Here is a 17854-nt window from a genome sequence, read left to right as displayed (position 1 = left end):
TTATTTTGCTGCTCGTCCAACTATTTGCTTCCAGCACCACCAAGTTAAAGTTTAAAAGAAAAGAAATTCGTGAGTATAATAACCAACTATCTCATTAAATTGGCAGACTTCAGCACACCTATATAGTAGCGAAATTGATTTCTCTGAACCAAATTGCAAGTCATATACATTTACACAGCACTGGCCAAATCTTATGAAAATCAGCCTATGTAAAAAATTTCATGAATTAGGGATTAAATAATTTCTAAAAAGATAATATTGTCACCTTTCAAAAAATCACAGAGAAGTCCACCAGGAGGTATAAGGCAAGAAGTTGAAGGTATAAGAACAGGAATAGAAGATTTCTGACACTGAGATAAAAGAACTGGCAGGTAAAGGTATTTTTTTGGATCACCTGAATCAACATGGAAAAATATATATTAATAATACTGTAATATACAGCTTACACAGGAAATATTACATGGTACATTACTGTTTCCAATTCTTAAAAATTAACTTTTTCATATATAGATCCTCTGTACTTTTTGTATCAGAGAGAGATATAACTTTCAAAGTGTAATTATTAATCATATACCTTCTATAATTAAAAACTCCATATTGAATCTTGTAGCAATTAGAGGTAAGAGTTTCCCCAATTAATACAAGATTTGGCTTAGACATTATTAGAAACATTTCTCTAAAAATAACTAATGATTAATTTCATAATAAATTCAAATGAACTATTCCCCCCCCCCCTCAAGGAGTAGCTATCAATAGAGCTCACAATGCTAAAGAGAAATGGGCCTTCCATAGAAGAGATCCACTTTGGGACTCCAATAAACATTTCAGTCATTCAAATCAATACATCAGGAATTCTTTTAAACTAAAGCTAAAGAACTGAGTTGCTTTGAATCCTTGCTATCCTTTAGAAATGAGTAAACAGTTCTTTTCAAATGGCTCCACTCTGCCTATCCTGTTGTTAGTTATGTATTTAAACTATAAATGTTTTCTAATGTAAACCTAGGTTTAGGTCTTGCTTATTTCATGAATCACCCCATTTCCCTTGCAAACTCGTTTGGATGTTTGCCTGCAGCTTGTTTTATGGGATTAATTCTCCAGGTATGTATGAATAGTATAGTTTAGTTCTGCCTTTGCTGTTTATATCCCAGTGGTGACATCTGCAGATTAAAAACCAAAACACCATAAAGAAATGTAGAATCGGAATTTTTCTATAAAAATCAGAGGCTCATAATTTGCTCTACCTGGTGCTACTGGTATATCAGCTGCAACAATCTGATGGAGACGGCCTATGAGCTGTGAAGCCATCTGGCATGGATCTTTTATTAAAACCCTCTTGGACAATTTGAGAGTCTCACTTAATAAGACTAAGTCAGGTATAGTCCTGTTGGGGGAGCCAGAGGAAAAAAAGGTCAGCATGCAGAGTTTTGATTTCTTTGCCCTCATAGCAAATGTCTTATGTGTTTTTAATACAGCTTTCTAAGGCTGAGCTATTGTATTTCTTATTCATTGCATGACAAAATGAGTAGAATATAAACACAAAATCGTTGAGTGACAAATAATTAGAGTGTTGAAATACTCTTATTAAGGGTAGGAAACATGATATCTAGTGAGTTGTTGAACTATTTTTTCCCTTCATTATTAGCCAGCAGGCACACCTATCAAGATTTAGGGGAGTTCAAAAACAGCCAATTAGAGTTCTGTGAGAAGATGGCATACAGATCTGATAAAGTAAATAATGTCTACAAGTTCTCCAGCCAGGGATTATTTGAATGTTATTTTGATGCATTGTGAATCTCTAAAACCTATTTCAACACAGACTATTCCAGACTTTCCATAGTTGATACCCTCTGGAACCCCCTAGTTCTAATGGGATTACAAATCCTAGCCAGCTCAGGGTAATGTAGTAAGTGGGGAACAATGAGTTGCTTCATTATATTAGGTTAATGCAGAATTCTATTTTACTATTGTGAACTGACCTGTCAGCATTAATAGCTGCTTCTAGATCTTCTTCAATACTGACAATTGATGAGGCCCAGGATTTGTACAAAAGAAACTCATAATTAAAGAGACATTCTTTAATCAGAACAGCAATATTTTTTGATTTGATGAGATGATATGGAGCCCCAAAGATTTTACGGACATTGAAGTTGTAGCTGGTCTTGGATCCTTTTTTCAGAGTCCAGGCAAGAGGCTGAAATATTGATGGTTCATTGCACTTCTTGAACTCCTGTGAGCTTCTACCTAGGTAATAGTCAGCAAAGATAGCATGTAGTGATATTTGGGAATCTTGTGATTTCAGGTATCTTTGTATGCACACATGCTTTAAAGAAGTATGAGCCCAAGTAAAAACATATGTGTTATCAGTTCTTTGCTCTCTCAAATCATCTCCAAAATCATCTAAAAATTTCAGCCATAACACTAGTGGAAATGCTGACACTGAACTTTTTTGGAATTTATTTATTTCTTGAATGACCACACAATCCATTGACATAAGGTTGAGCAATTCTTCCTGAGTGATGCCATTTCTTGAAAGTGTTAAATAAGCTGCCACCCTTTGTATAATTTGTTCTCCATGAGATTTTTCCATTCTGCTCAGCCTCCAAGAATATATGTCAGGTATACTTTGAGGGAGACACACCTCTTGATCTGGGCTGAAAGATGACCATAAACAGGATTCCTTATAAGCACTGTATAAGTAAAGTGGCAATGGACAGGCTTTGCATGCTTCCATTAAATAATTGAATTGATATTGAGAGAGTCTTCGATTATCCTTTTTGAGCCAGCAGGTGATAATTTCATTGATTTCTTCAAATGTTAAAGGAGGTATTTGAAAAAAATGTTCTTTCAAGGTTATTTTCTAAATAAAATAAATATATCTCAGTTTTTGCATTATTATTACCAATCACAAAATCAACAGGATCAAATGCAAGACAATCTAATCAAATATTAGAACAAAGGAAATTTAACATTACAGTGAGATTTTTCTGTCACTTAATCCAGTAATCACAGTTATGATTTTTAGGTTTACAATATAAACTAAAAACTCAGCTGAAATTGTCCATGTTTAGTATATGTGTGTGCACAGCTGCAAAGTAGGTTTACATTAAATTGTGTATAAAGGAACAGGACAGATCTTTCCCCTTCTAACTTGTCTTCCTGAGTTCAATTTCATAGCACTTTTTCACCAAGTCCACCTAGTACTATAAGAGACTGAGAAAAGATCAAAATACCAGGGAGATAAGACATGAGAAGCTTTTCTGTTGGACCCACCCTTCACCTTAAACACGCACACTTTGTTATAAATTAAAAAGAAAAAGTCGACTTCCGGTTTGCAAGCTTTGGCGGCAGGATTCGCGACACGATCCCTGCTGCGTTCGCATAAAGTTCCCCGATCCATTTGGATCTGGGGGATATAGCTGCCCGGTGAGGCAGCTGAAGACAGGGGATCCGGCAAGGGGTTTGGGGTGCCGCAACCCCTCCCCAGCCGGCTAAACCCCTTTTCCCGAGGCGGAGGAACGGCGGTCAGCAATGGCCGCCACGAAGAAAGCTGCAGCCGGACAAGCAGGTGCAGGAGGGAGAAAGCTGGAAGAAAAGTGAAAGTTGCTTCTAACCGGGACAAGGCGGGAGAAAGTGACCTGGAACCTTGAAGGCTGCTAAGTATATATTGTTCCTTGTAGAGTTACAAGCTGCGAATACTCTAAAGGGAAAGTTTTCTTTTGTTCTACTCTCCTTCCTAAAGTGACAGCGGAAAAAAACAACACCTTTTTGGCTGTGAGTGGGAAGGAGAGTGAAAAAAATTAGAGCAAAATTTTAAAATAAGGAGAAGATTGCCTAGAATTGCAAAGAGTTGTTAAACATTAAAAAACTTCCAAAAATATATTTGAAAAGGATTTGTGATTACTTTAACCCCAGAAAGAGAAAGTGAAGAAGAAGAAGGTATCTAAAAGAAATAGTCTGTTTGGATTGTTTGGTGATTTTGGAACCTTTGGAAATTACTTCTGATTAAATCATCTGGGTGGTTGTTTGGAAAAACTTTTTCTCTACACAATGGCATCATCTATGGATGGATTGAAACTTATATATCAAAAATATGAAAGAGAAAAACAAGGAGGGGAAGATGGTCTTGGCACTATTTTTTCAATACTTAGAAATGGCGGTTTATACTTATGTGAAGCAGAATGAGGATGATGGGGACAAAGAAGAAGAAGAAGCCATCTTTGATGAACAAATGACTTTGATTGGAGAAGGGAAAAAGCAAGAGAAAAAAGGAAAAAAGGTCTTTAAGATCTGGAAAAACAGCCCAAAAAGAGAAGAATAAGGTGAAAAGGGGACATTATGTTAACAAACAACAGAAAGGGGGAAAGCAGAATAAAAGGGTGGAGAGACAAGGGGTTAAAGAGGACAAGGAGAAGAAGAAGCAAGAGAGAAAGGAAGGGATGAGAAGTCCTAATGGTGGGGAGCAAGATGTTAAGAAGCAAAAGTTTTTAGAGATAATGGATAAATCTTATTGTTAAAGGGATTCTAGAAAGGTACATAAGACTGCATTTTTATACTTGTATTTAGAAGTAATCATAGAAAATTAGAAATAATATGTAACTTAAAATGTGATAAAATATTTAACATAAATTAGTGAAATTTTTGGTTAAGAAAAAGGGAGTACTGTAATGAAACATGATTCAAGATTGTGATGTGGGGGGGGTAATAATCTTTGGAAAGCATAAGTGTTCCCACAAAGGCATGATATTTTAATTGAAATGGATAAAATGTTTAAGATATAAATGATTGTTAATATTAATGATTAGAATATGGTATACTAGTGAAATTTTTGTGAAATGAGATTTGAAGTAGAAGAAGGAGGAACATTTAATGAAATATTGAGCTATAATAGGTGATGTGGGGGAATAATTATGGAAAATAGGGCTCCCATAAAAGTATGTGATTTAATTGAAAAGCAATGAGTTAAACGTTTAAGATATGAATGAATATCAATACTAATGAATAGATTTGTATTATTTTTGATAATATAGTATAATTTTAGAATGTACCAGACAGAATCCCAATGTATGTCATGTGTTTTATATTAAGTATTATAAATATAGGGAAAGAGATAAAGGCATCATACTCTATATAGTGTACAGGAGAAGTATTTCTTCTTTTTAAAGAAGAAAAATAAATGGTTGGCTGGAGAACAGACAAAGAATAATAAATATCATGATACGAATTGAGAGGAGATAAATAAAATAAAATAAAATTGGGAAAATTTAAAGGAGAGGAGAAGTCATATAGAAAATTGAAAATGTTAATAAGATATGAAATGGTATGTAAAATGAATATGAATTTGAATTTGTGTCTGTACCAAGAGTTTTAACCCGGGACTAAGCAATTTTCAGAAAAGAGATTTTTATGCTTTTATGTTTTGTGTTTATGTGTATTTACCGTATTTGCCGGCGTATAAGACGACTGGGCGTATAAGGCGACCCCCAACATTTCCACTCAAAATATAGAGTTTGTTATATACTCGCCGTATAAGACTACCCCCTCTTCCACACACCTTCCACTTTTTGCACTTTTTTTTTTTTTGACGCACTTTTCTGCTTTGGACAATTTTGAAATGAGCTAATCAATTTTGAACCAAGAATATGCAAATAGCTATGGAGTTTAGAAATGAGTTTTAAAAATATTTTTCATTGCTTACCATTAAGCGTAAAATATGTTGTAAATAAAATGAGAACACAGGAAACGTTCTCTTCTCAATACAGCTGATCTCTCTCTCTCTCTCTCTCTCACACACACACACACTAAAAACCGGACACTGAAAAGGCTGCCAAGGAACAGTATATTCAATGCCTTCTCTTTAATCAAGAAACAAGGAATTCCTTAGAATCTTTTTTTCCCCAAGTGGCCCTCTTTAAAAAAATGGAGGTAACACTTTCATTCAAAAAGTCTTCCAGTATCTGGAGTCGCTCAGACATATTGAAGTGAGGCAGGAGAGTAAGTGAAATTTGAAATGATCCAGCTACCGTTTTCTTCCTCCGCCCGAAGGCCATTATCTCCACGTCAAAACGAGCGAGGGGAGGCAAAGAAGCCAAACACGCTAAAAGGATCTCTTTATTTTCCTACACAAGGTCACACCTACTTTTCCGCATTCAAAGGACAACCTCTCCTCACCACCACCACACACACACACACCCCCAATACCCGCAAAACAATGTTCTGGGCATTAATCACCATTGCTACATTAACCTGGTAAATTTATACCCTGCCTCCCCCAGTGTTGCTTTGACGGCAGGATTTCACACAGCGGGTGCTCGCTCGCTCTCTTCTCCGCTCTCCCACCGTTCGCACATGTTGGAAGCACCGTAAAACCTGATAACCCACCCGGGGCTCCCCATCCTTAACCTACAGCCGCCCGCATGCAAAACCTGCGTGCAAAAAGAAAAAAGAAAAGAGAAAAGTACGCTGCACGTGAGGATCTTGAATCCTCTCCTCCCCACACCGCTAAGGAAGGAAGAGGGGAAAGGTTGCGCAGCACGTGGCGAGTGACACCCGCCACACACACACACACACACACACACACACACCCGCTCCCCCAGCCTCCCTCCCGGCTGCAACTCAAGCTCGAAGTGGGAGTCGGAGTCCCGGCGTATAAGACGACCCCCCACTTGGAGGCATGTTTTTCAGGGCAAAAAAGTCATCTTATACGCCGGCAAATACGGTATGTATTGTTTGTCTTGAAAATAAAACTTGTTTAAAAAAAAATTAAAAAGAAAAAAGTCCTGCTTTATACACAAAACTTCTCATTTTCATTTTCATCTTTGTACGTATATTAATACAAACTTGAAATTCAGGTCTGAGCTTCAAACAACAATGACTGATTATTTTTTCCAGTTTACAAATAAAAGATTTTAGATTTGTATGCCAACAGCCAAAACAAAACCATTGGTCTATTATCATTTTGTGTAAGGAACATAAAAACATAACTAATAGATAGGGAAATGTGCTGGAATATAATATATTCTCCATAACGTTTAGTGAATTTAACATCATTCCACAACACTGGTTAATAGAATGCTGGCAATAAGGCTGGTACATAACTTTTCCTGAGAACTGGAAAGAACAAAAATAGTATTCTGCCACTCTAGATATTCTGGAATGGCAACTTCTAAATGTAACCCTTCCTTTTCCATAATTCAATGAATCTAAGTTCTGAAAATGTGCCTTATTTGCCCCGATAGTAGGGTGATTAGTGGACAATTTTGTGAATCCTGTGCTGATCCCATAAAATGTATGACTATTATAAAGCAGCAGTCCCCAACCTTTGCAGCTGGGCGGCATGGCTGGAGATGGGGGAGAGGGGAAGCAGGCTGCATGAATGGTGGGTCAGTGTGCATGCAGCTCGATTTGAGGATACCATGGGCCAGCAGGCATGGATACATGCCAGCCCATCACTCGCATAACCTGGTTCTGAATAGGTCATGGCCTGGTAGTGGGCACCTTTGAAGCAAAAGCAACTGACAACATAATAATTTTGATTCTGTTGATTATAACAGTGGTATGATTATAACCCATTATAAGGAATCAAAATTATTATGTTCCCAGTTGCTTTTGCTTCAAAGATGCCTGGCATTATTAAGCTTCCTTGGAATCCCAACTATTTGAGAAGATATGGAATGCAAAACAATTCATTCAGGAACTTCATTTTACCTTCAGTTTTCTTATGCATGAAATGTCTGATTCTGAGCAAGTAGAAACAATAAAATGCACATTCTTTGGTAATTCAGATGGTATCCAAGAAAGATCAGTACCATATTCCTCTGATAACTCATCTATATTATCCAAGCAGATTAGGAGTGGCTTGTCTTGTGTAGCAAATTCCAGCAGAGAGGAAAATTCTTCTACCAGTCCCTCAAAATCCTTTTTTGAGAAACACAAAATATAATTAGATAATGAGTTCTGTGCTGTAGATCAGCCCATGATGACTATTAGTAGGGCTCTGCATGCTTTAAAAATTATTCAGATGAGATATTTTGGAACACAGGAGGGCTGTCCCTAAAGTGCTTTTTTTTTCTCCAAAAGGCAACTGAGTATTTTGGGGTTGTTGTTTTTTTAAAACGTTTCATTTTTTATCCAAGAAACTTTGTCAATTCTCCTTCAGTTCTGAAGTTTCTTGGATGAGAAGTGAAACATTTTCAAAGAAAAATTGTAAAATTGTAGGGGTTGAGACAGTTTTAAGAATGTTGATAGTACTGTAAGTTTTGAGAATTATCTATATTAAGCCTTTTAGAAAAATACTACAATTTTGTCTAAATAAACAGCAGGGTCAGGCCTAGTAAAGATGTGGATCGGAGACCATCAGAAAACCTTATGGCTGCAGATGATGGTGGGAAATTTCAAAACAAAACAATTCCTAGAAGTCGATGGAAATGCCTTTCTCCTATTTTTGCCCAAAAAAGCTGCATAGATGTTCCCTTGTTTGACCAGGAGTCAATCTGAACTCAGAGAGTTTACACAATCAGGAGAAAACCTGAAGTTTTATTAGAAGGTATAATTATGATTAACAGATTAATTAGGGGCCAAATAGTTCTAAGAGGACTTAGGGTGGGAGGGAAGTCCAATTAAAATTCCTAATAGCCCGCACAACAGTTTTAAATGTTAGCAAAGGAGAACATTTTTAAAGAGATGCATCACCATATTAAAAATGTTATTGCAGAGAAATTGCTTGTGTGTTTACACAGTGCTGCTTCTCTGCAACACCATTTTTAGATTGTGCTCAATGATGCAAATAAGGATTTCTCCTTGCTTTCTTGTGCTGACCAGATAACAAAAGGGCACTAGCCACTCTGACCATACATTAATCTCCTCTCTCCCACTCCTCCCATGCACCCTGTTCTTTCTCCCCTCATCTTTTTACTATAATTTTATGTTGATTGTGATTTCTATTTTTATTGTTTCAAAATATTTTAAGGATCTGAATGTTTTAATGCTGTAAACCACTGAGAGTTGTTTTGATATGTGATGGGAATAAAATAATAAAATAAAATTAACCCAAAAGGCATTTTGTGCTCTCTACCTCTATCAGATCAAGTGTCATTATTTTCAAAATATTTTGTACTCATGGAAAATATCATAATACTTTATGGACAAAAATGTGTTTAATCTGTGCTTTATTTCTAGAAACTAATTCTGTGTGACTATTTGTTATTAACTTGTTGTGTTTTCAGTTTTTTGTTCTCCTCAAGGTATCCATCTGCCCTAAAACTCATAGGGAGCACTGATCCTATCTCGGTCCCAAGGTTTGTGATCTGCTGCCTAATGCTTCATATGAAAAAGCATGGAAGCGGAACTTCCGGTTTGTCGGCTTCGCTAGCGGCAGGGATTCGCGATACTGCGCGATCCCTGCGGCGCTAGCCGTTTTGGTGCCTCCAATCCGGACGGGTTTGGAGGCTAAGGCTGCCCTGCAGGGGCGGCTGAAGATAGGGGGGATCCGGAGAGGGGTTTGGGGGTGTTGCAGACCCCCTCCCCGGCTGGCAAAACCCCCTTTTCTCAAGACGGTGAAGCGGCGGTCTGTAATGGCCGCCACAAAGAAGCCGGCAGCTGGGTAAGAATGTGCAGGAGGAAGAGGAGAAAGTTTTTGAAGTGAAAGTTTTTCTTGGCTGACCCAGGACTTTAAGACACATTTAACATCCTGAAAACTATGGCTTTTTGAATGATACTTTCCAGAAGAGAATTATAAGCGGCAATTTTGAGGTGCTGAAAAGGAAGTTTACTCTCTTTCCCTATGGAATCAACAAATGGATATTGAGAAACCTGTCTTTTTATAGAAGGTAAAAACTTGCTTTTTGTGATAAGTGGGAAGGGAGGACAATATATATATATATATATAGATATATATATATATATATATATATATATATATATATATATATATATATATATATATATATATTTGTTTCGATCTGATGTGTGATCTTTGGTTATTCGGGTTTTCTCCCGTAAGATTCAAAGTATCTAGGCAACGTTGGCGAGTCCACTCGCCATCTTCAGGCTGGTGCTTTCGCTTAGTGCCAGTGCAAGCAGTGTGTGACCGACTGCCATATTACAAGTGGTGGGGTGGTGTGGCAGCTGGTGGCTGTGCTGCAGCCTCTGATTGTGATGGAGTTGATGTTGGTATAATGGGCTGTGTAATGGCCTTTGTGTAGAGATCCTGGATCTGTCTGTATCTGTGTTAGCCTCTGTGTTAACGGCTTGTAATGTTGTGTGATAAGGCTAATAAAGAGATCAAAACACAATATATATATATATATATATATATATATATATATATATATATATATATATATATATATATAATATTAAGATCTTGTTGGAGGAGATGCCTTAAGGATTTGAAGACTGAAATTTATTGCAATAAGGCTTTAAAATACAGATTGGGTTTTTCTTTTTTTTTTAATTGATATTACCCCAGGAAGAGAAAGTGAGAACTTTGTTTTGGCTTGGACTGATTGATGACTTTGGGACTTTGGGACTATTCTAACTCTTGAAATATCTTGGTTGTTTTAAGAAGAAAGAGGAAAAAAGAAAAGATTTATAATGGCTTTATCTGTTGATGAACTGAGAAAAGAATATGGAAAAATAAAAAAAGAAGGCAAGGACGCTGTGAAAGAAGCTTTTCTCTTTTTAGAAATGGCGCTTGCTATCTATCAACAAACACAACAACAGATGGAGGCAGAAGAAGAAGAAGATGCCATCTTTAATGAATCTCAAAATTTAATTAAGAAAGAATGGAGAGAGGAAGGAAAATGAAGGACTTAAGACTTAAAAAAACACCCAAGAAAGAGAAAAATAAGATGCAAAATCAATATAATGTTAGAAAACAAAAGAAAAAAGGAATACAACAGAGAAGGGAAGCTAACAAGGCAGAGGCTAGGAGGGGGGGGGGTAAGATGGCCTTGTGGGAGAAGAAAGGAAGGGAAAAGGCGGAAAAAAGCCACAAAGCTTTGAAACAAGATGGGAAAAGAGGAATTTTTTTTAGGGACAAAGGGTAATGTATAATTTCTTTAAAAAAGATTCTGCAAGGTACATAAGATGGTACTGTAGTATTTGTATTAGAAATAGAAAATTAGAATGTTATAAGAATTAATAAAAGATTAAAATATTGAAATGTTTAGTAATGATTGATTTTAAAACCTAATAAAATATTAAAGGGAATGTTTAGAATATTGAGTTTAATTAAAGAGTCTAATTGACTATGGTGTTGATGCTATTATAAACTTATTATTCTAGCATTTGTTTTTGGAAAAGATAATTGGAATGTTATAAGATTCAATATTTAGATTTATTATTTAACTATGTATTTAATCATTTTGGATTTATTTTTCTTTTTAAAAGTTAGTAGATAGAATGTACCAAGCAGAATCAGATTGGGTATTAGGTGTTATTTTAAATGTTAATTTAGGGGGATGATAGAAAGGCATCATATTCTGATTAGTGATTTCAGGAGAAAATCTTTTTCTTTTTTATTATAGGGAATGAGACAAATGGGTAATAAAGAATGGACAAAAGATACAAATATAATGACTTAAATTAAAATGAATTAAATAAGATAGAATCAAGAAGAGTGAAATGTGTGGAGAAGCTAATATAGAAGATATAGAATGGTAAATAAAATAGGTAATGGCATGTAAGATGAGCATGAACTTAATTGAAGTCCATATAGAGAGAGGTATCTGGGGCCAAGTTACTTTCCTAAAAGATGTCTTATATTTTTGTGTTTTGTGTGTTTATGTATGTGGGAGAATTAATAAAACCTTGCAGGAATGTAGGATGAGAATAATGGTAATCAAGTCAGAGAGAAATAGATGATAATTATAAATTGGATAAATATAGAGAAAAATAATAATAATAATGAAATTGAATAAGAGTAAAGAGAAATAAGGAGAAATTTGATAAGAGATATTTGTATGTTCATATGGAAATGGTCTAAAATAGAATTATGTTGTATTAAATAATGTTTTATTTGACTTGTAAAATTTATAATGGAAAGAGGTTTATGTATTTAATGGTTAATGATGGTTTGTTTGTCTTTAAAATTAATAAAATTTGTTTTTTTAAAAAAAGAAAAAGCATGGAAGCATAATAAAAATGCATTGTTGCTTGATCAAAACAAGGAGGAAATAAATAATACCTCAGATAAAGTAACAGAAACATTATAAATGTCAGCTATTTGGTAGCAAAGACTCAGAAGCAGCAATCGGACATTTCTGCTTTCTCCAGTGATACCAATAAACCGAAGCACAACTCTGAGATTCCTGGATCAAAAAGGAAGAAATAAACAAATAAAGTCTCCCTTTGGAAAAGCCTCTTTAAACTGCTAGTTTAAACCTTTAAAGCCTTTTGGGTTTGGGTCAGATTACTTGAAACACTGCCTTTCTGTAATATGGCCCCTGTTCCACAAAATAAGGTAAAATAGGGGGATTCTGGGCAACATAATGTTCTTCCTCCAAATTATTTTTCCAAGGGGAGCTCTTTTTTAAAAAAAATTAAAAACCACTTGCATTAAAAAAGGACCAAAACAATCTTAGCTTTTATTGTTTGGATTATTTTTTATTTCAGAATCTATTAGAAATAATGTTTTGTGCTGCACTGTGATCATTTTAAGAACTATATTTTATTATTTGTTTAGTAGACTTTCTTCAAGATCCTATGCTGATGGTGTCCTACCCCAATTCAATAAATAAAATAGTTATACTATATATGAGATGTTTTTTAAATAAATATATATTTAAAATAACTGTTATTTAACTGAATTGAGCATAAAATATGCAAATTACAAAATATGTATTTTCATTTTTCAACATAAAGTTATTTTACATAATTCAGAGGACTTTGAGATCCAGATCAAGCTAATTCATAAGAAGCAAGCATGCCAGATTGCAATAAGTAACATCTGTTAAGAATTTGTCCAAATTCTATGTTGACTTTTTTGGAGACTAATTTTCAAGGTACCTATATTTCCAAGGACTTACAATTCTTAATATCCCTGCCAGAAAGGAGTGCAAATAATTATTCTTACCCAGAAATCCAGTTTGAAGCCAAACTTCTGCAATGTGCAAATAATTATTCTTACCCAGAAATCCAGTTTGAAGCCAAAGAAGCAACTTCTGCAATGATCCCACTTTTTCCCGATCCTGCCACACCACAAACAACAGTTACTTTTCTGTTTAAAGATGTAACCTGATTCTTCAGCTTGCTCAAGAAGATTTCTCTTCCTTTTATATGTTTAATCCTATTTGTAGCAGAAAAGCATATTTTTGTAATGTCATAGCAAAGGTGAAAGTTGCCATTTTTAATCAACTTAAACAAAACAGTTTACCCCAGACTTCTAACAGAAGACTTTTTTCTTGAACTAAAATTGGAGTCCTCTTTCTCAGTAACATTCAGAAGCCTGCTTTTAGATGTTTATAGGAGTACTATTACCTTGCTTTGCACTTGAACAGGAAAGTGTTAATGGGGCCAGAATAACTACAAATATATTCCATAGCAGTTGCAAAATTGGTAACCTGAAAGGGACTTCCTTTCTTAGGAGAAGCTGTTGGTCAGGGGTGTCAAACTCAGCTCATCACGTATTGCAACTTCTTCCCCCTTCGCTAAACCGCGTGTGGATGTGGCCATCTGGGAATTGACAGCCCTGCTGTAGGTAAAAAGCCCCAGGAAGTGCTGAGAAATACTTGGAGAAAACTACCCCTTCCCACTGCAGCCCCAAGGAGGAACCAGCCAAGTGGGACGGAAAGCAGCATGCAGTTTGGAGAAGATACTGTAATTTTGGGCTAATATAGATTCATACTAAACCAAACCTAAATATTGCAAAGCACCAATAAACCTTTAGTGGCCTGCTAGCATTGGAAACCAGTCATCTAATCTCTGTACCCCAGGACATGCTCCACTTAGAAATAGTGTAAGCAACATTTGTTATTTGTTTAGTGATTTTTAAGTATGCATAATTTAAATAAACTAAAGGCAATATCTGTGTTAGAATAGTTGATATGGGACTGGTTTAGAATAAAGCACAATGTAACTCTCTGCTCCTCTTCCTCCTTTTAACTTAAAATCCTCAAGGTTTTTCAAGTGCGTGGTGTTCACACAACATAAGGAACCATAAAGGAATTAACCACATTTGATAATACAGTCTGTGTTCATTGTGTAATGTGAACCCAAAAAACTTGACTGAGTAAAGCAGAGTCCACTTAAACATGATCCGAACTAACAAAGCTGTTGTGACCTAGGCTACATACTGATTAGCACTTTTTGTGTGACTGAAAGCTGTAATTTTCAATCCCATTCATGCAATTCTCAGTCTGTGCTGAAGTAATTAAATGCTTAACAATTCAGGTGGAAGGGTTATTTGCAAATTAGAGTAAATACTCTAAGAAATATTTGCCCTGCTCTGTTTAAAGTCAGTTTAGTGCATGCTACCAGGAAGAGTCTAATGGTAGTCTAATAGTAGAATAGATTGAAATGAATAGGCCACTAACACAACACACTTTTTACCTGTCTGATTTTACAGTTCAAGACTACATTAATGTTGTTTCATTATTGTATTGTGATATAACATTAAAAGTATGCAACATAATTTTTTTTTCTTGGGGAATGGCCTGAATGTTCCAATAAAGGGTTGAATCCAGCTTGCTTCAAATATCCACAGTACAAGAAGCTAATAAAGATGTATTCATATATTATGGTACCACGTATATTAGTGAACACTTATAACTCATTTCCACTTTTAATATATTTCCTGTGATGAATACCCTCCAAAAACTTACAAGGCCTGATAATGCTGAATGTGTTCCAGAATCTCTTCATCATTAAGAATGTTAAATTCTTGCTTTCTTTTAGTACATAGACTTTCTGGCATTCCTTCTGAACTGATGATTCTGGTCAAATGGAAATAGAGAAAAATAATTTGTATGTTACAGTGTCCATGAAAGCATGAAATTATACTCACAAGGGCATGTTGAAGAAAGTATCCAAACTTGCTTTGCTTTGCTTTGCTTTAAGGAATTCCCAATTCCATTTGAATTCAGATATATCTTAGATCATCTTGGATTAGTCTGATTCAGTACAGATATAAGGTTTGGTCCTTTGTGTAGTATTTATTTAAAATTACAATTTTCACAAAGGTGAAGAATGGTTTAATATAAGTAAAGAGACACATGTATAGCATAGACCTCAAAATATTCAATTAACAATAAGCAAACACATTTTTTCAAAAAGATATTACTTTTTATAACATCACAGTTTATTGAATATTACTGTTACTTTCAGTGTATCACCATTTATCTCTTCATATCTTATGGGTTGAATCCAAACTTATACAAACTTAGAACACTCACAGAAATCAAATTGGTCGTGATTTCCCATTAATTAGAAGTGATCTATGAATATAGGCAATGGAATTTAATTTGTAATTTGTCTGAGGAAGTGAATCTGAGCAAGGAAAGGCAACAACAATGTATTTTGTTCTATTTCTAGGACTAAGTATAGAAAACCAGTTGACTAAACCCTAGTTTTAGGAATAAGTTATCCATTCAGTGTCCACAATTCTTTTTAAAAAGCAGATATGAAGCTAACCTGTTGAAATGATTAGTAACAATTTTCTGAAAGTCATTGCAAAGGCATTCTAGGTAGTAGGCATGGGTCCTATTCCTGTTGGGATTGATGCCACTTTTTCCCCAGCTAACATTCTTCTTGTAAATATTTGTATGACGAAGCTGTAAAGGCAAATCTGTTAACTTCTATTTCAAGGAAAGCGTTTGCAAGTAGATTAACACAATAAAAGATCCAAGTTTCTTACACTATTTGACTGAAAGGCAGGCATAGAATGTAACAGTGAATAAATGTTAAATACAGTGATAAATTTAATTCTTCAAATTTCCATTAACATTATGATCTATAGCTGATTAGGAAATCAAGATTTTCTGCATACCCAATACATTTTTTCAAACAGCTACAATGCCCAGACACAGACTTCAACAATCTTTATACAATACTATAATAAGATGTATTACAACTCTCAGATTCCATAATACATTGACAATGAATCTTTAAATATTTCCATCTGAAAATTAGGGTACTTTTAAATTTACCCTTACTTGTATGGAACATGACAACCTATGCCCCTTTGTTAATCCTACCTTAGAATGAATGCTTTTCACAAAGTTTTGATGTTGTTCATTCATAGTTTTGTTCACTTCTAGTTTTAGTGGGTGGATGTCAATGTATTTAGATGCCTGGGGATCTGACAGATTGCATTGTAGGTCAGTTATATTTCTTTTGAAGCAGTGACAGTGATCCTCACGTCTTCCTTGGACTTGGAATCCTTGATCCACTTCCTGCTGCAGAGCTTGGAAAACACAGAGAAATCAATATAATAACTCTCTCCTTGAAAAATATAACAAAATGCCATAAGGATTGTATTTGGATAGCCTCCTCACTTGTTCTAAGTAGCATGGCTGCATCTTCTTGACCAAGAACAATTGTAGCATATTCCTGAAGTATCTTATGCAGTTTCTGGAAAGACTCCAGCCATTTGCTTTTAGCTTGCTGTCTGCGACTTGGTTCTTTACTGAAGATATCTCTGTACACCGTGCTGGGCAGACAACATGAAATGTACAAAGAATGAGAAACCACTTTCAAATTAATAAGACATTCTTCTCATCTTAATATAATACCCACTAACTCTTGTGATAAATGAAAGCAACTACTGAAGAATTTTCTTTAAAATGTGTTATGGACAAAAGTATGGGGTCATATAGAATTGTGTTATTCTAGATCTGGAATTGCCTCCCAAAACAATACATGCTTGCTTGAAGAAACTTTAGAAGAGTCTCTACAAATCTTAATGTTTTGTTAGTTTCATAATAGGAAAGAATATTCTTCAAACAGTTAAAGTCTATGGCACTTGGTGTTTTAAAACTTTACAGTAATATTTTACATTGTACCTGGAAAACATTAGTACAGATCTTTTAATGTGGACATCAACTACCAGCCTACCTGTTGCATTTTGCATCAGTCACAACTTTTATACACACTTCAGTTATTATTACATAAAATAAATAAAAATAGGTGTAACAAGTGTGGGTAATTATCACAAAAACTGACCAACAAAAAATGGCTGCAAATGGCACACACCCATAAATGTTTAAAGGTACTCTTTCTATCCAATCTGCTACTTAAGAATTTGATGATACCTGAAGTTCATCAAAGAGCACTCCCAACCTGCAGGTCTGTTCTTTCAAGGGAATGCAACTCCACCCAGAACAGGCTAAACTGCAATCCATGAGACAAATTTCCTACTGAAAAAAAGCTGCATCTACTGCCTTGACAGTATTTGATTTTAACATGCTATCCACCCAACAAATTGCTGAACTTAAGCCAATCTTTAAAAGCACATTTGCTTTCTTGGGGTTAAATGGTGATGATCATTTGAGCTGGCTATCATAAGCATACTGAAAAGCCCATTGAAAAATTGTGCTTGACCTTTCATGTTATGTCAGACCACACAGAGCACAAAAGAGAACCCTGTTTGAAAACATTGTGGCCTAACTCTGAAATAATAATCCCTGAGCACCATCGTCTGGTGACAGGGAGAATCAGACACCAGAAAATAATACTCCCAAAACCTAATCCCAGTCAGAAAATCTAGAGATATCATACAGAAAAACTCAAAAACTCAGAAAAAAATAGAAACATTTTCCTCACTCCTATCCAATATTTAGTATTGGTCATGCAGCAGAATGACCAAAACTTTCTCTGTTCTACAGAGCTGAAAAATGGATTTAGTCTAGGCAGTAAATTA

General features: G+C 35.3%; 1 protein-coding gene across 5 annotated transcripts in view; it reads right to left on the bottom strand.

The window, feature by feature from the left end:
• Positions 1 to 17854, bottom strand: part of LOC113411866 (uncharacterized) — a 55876-nt gene that overhangs the window by 25629 nt on the left and 12393 nt on the right. For all 5 annotated transcript variants that reach the window (XM_087963251.1, XM_087963252.1, XM_087963253.1 and 2 more), the window contains 10 exons: positions 16491 to 16645; positions 16191 to 16399; positions 15628 to 15767; positions 14820 to 14930; positions 13127 to 13285; positions 12185 to 12308; positions 7705 to 7914; positions 1977 to 2857; positions 1242 to 1381; positions 266 to 394 (listed from right to left, as the gene is read on the bottom strand). In XM_087963251.1, the coding sequence (XP_087819377.1) occupies positions 266 to 394; positions 1242 to 1381; positions 1977 to 2857; positions 7705 to 7914; positions 12185 to 12308; positions 13127 to 13285; positions 14820 to 14930; positions 15628 to 15767; positions 16191 to 16399; positions 16491 to 16645 (2258 nt within the window). The remainder of the gene's footprint in view (positions 1 to 265; positions 395 to 1241; positions 1382 to 1976; positions 2858 to 7704; positions 7915 to 12184; positions 12309 to 13126; positions 13286 to 14819; positions 14931 to 15627; positions 15768 to 16190; positions 16400 to 16490; positions 16646 to 17854) is intronic.

The sequence above is a fragment of the Notechis scutatus genome, chromosome 4 (assembly GCF_049901735.1).
Source record: "Notechis scutatus isolate UNSWTSFEM ecotype Mainland chromosome 4, rNotScu1.2, whole genome shotgun sequence".
Taxonomy (NCBI): domain Eukaryota; kingdom Metazoa; phylum Chordata; class Lepidosauria; order Squamata; family Elapidae; genus Notechis; species Notechis scutatus.
Note: the sequence above shows the minus strand (reverse complement) of the source record. Positions and strands in the feature narration are given on the sequence as shown.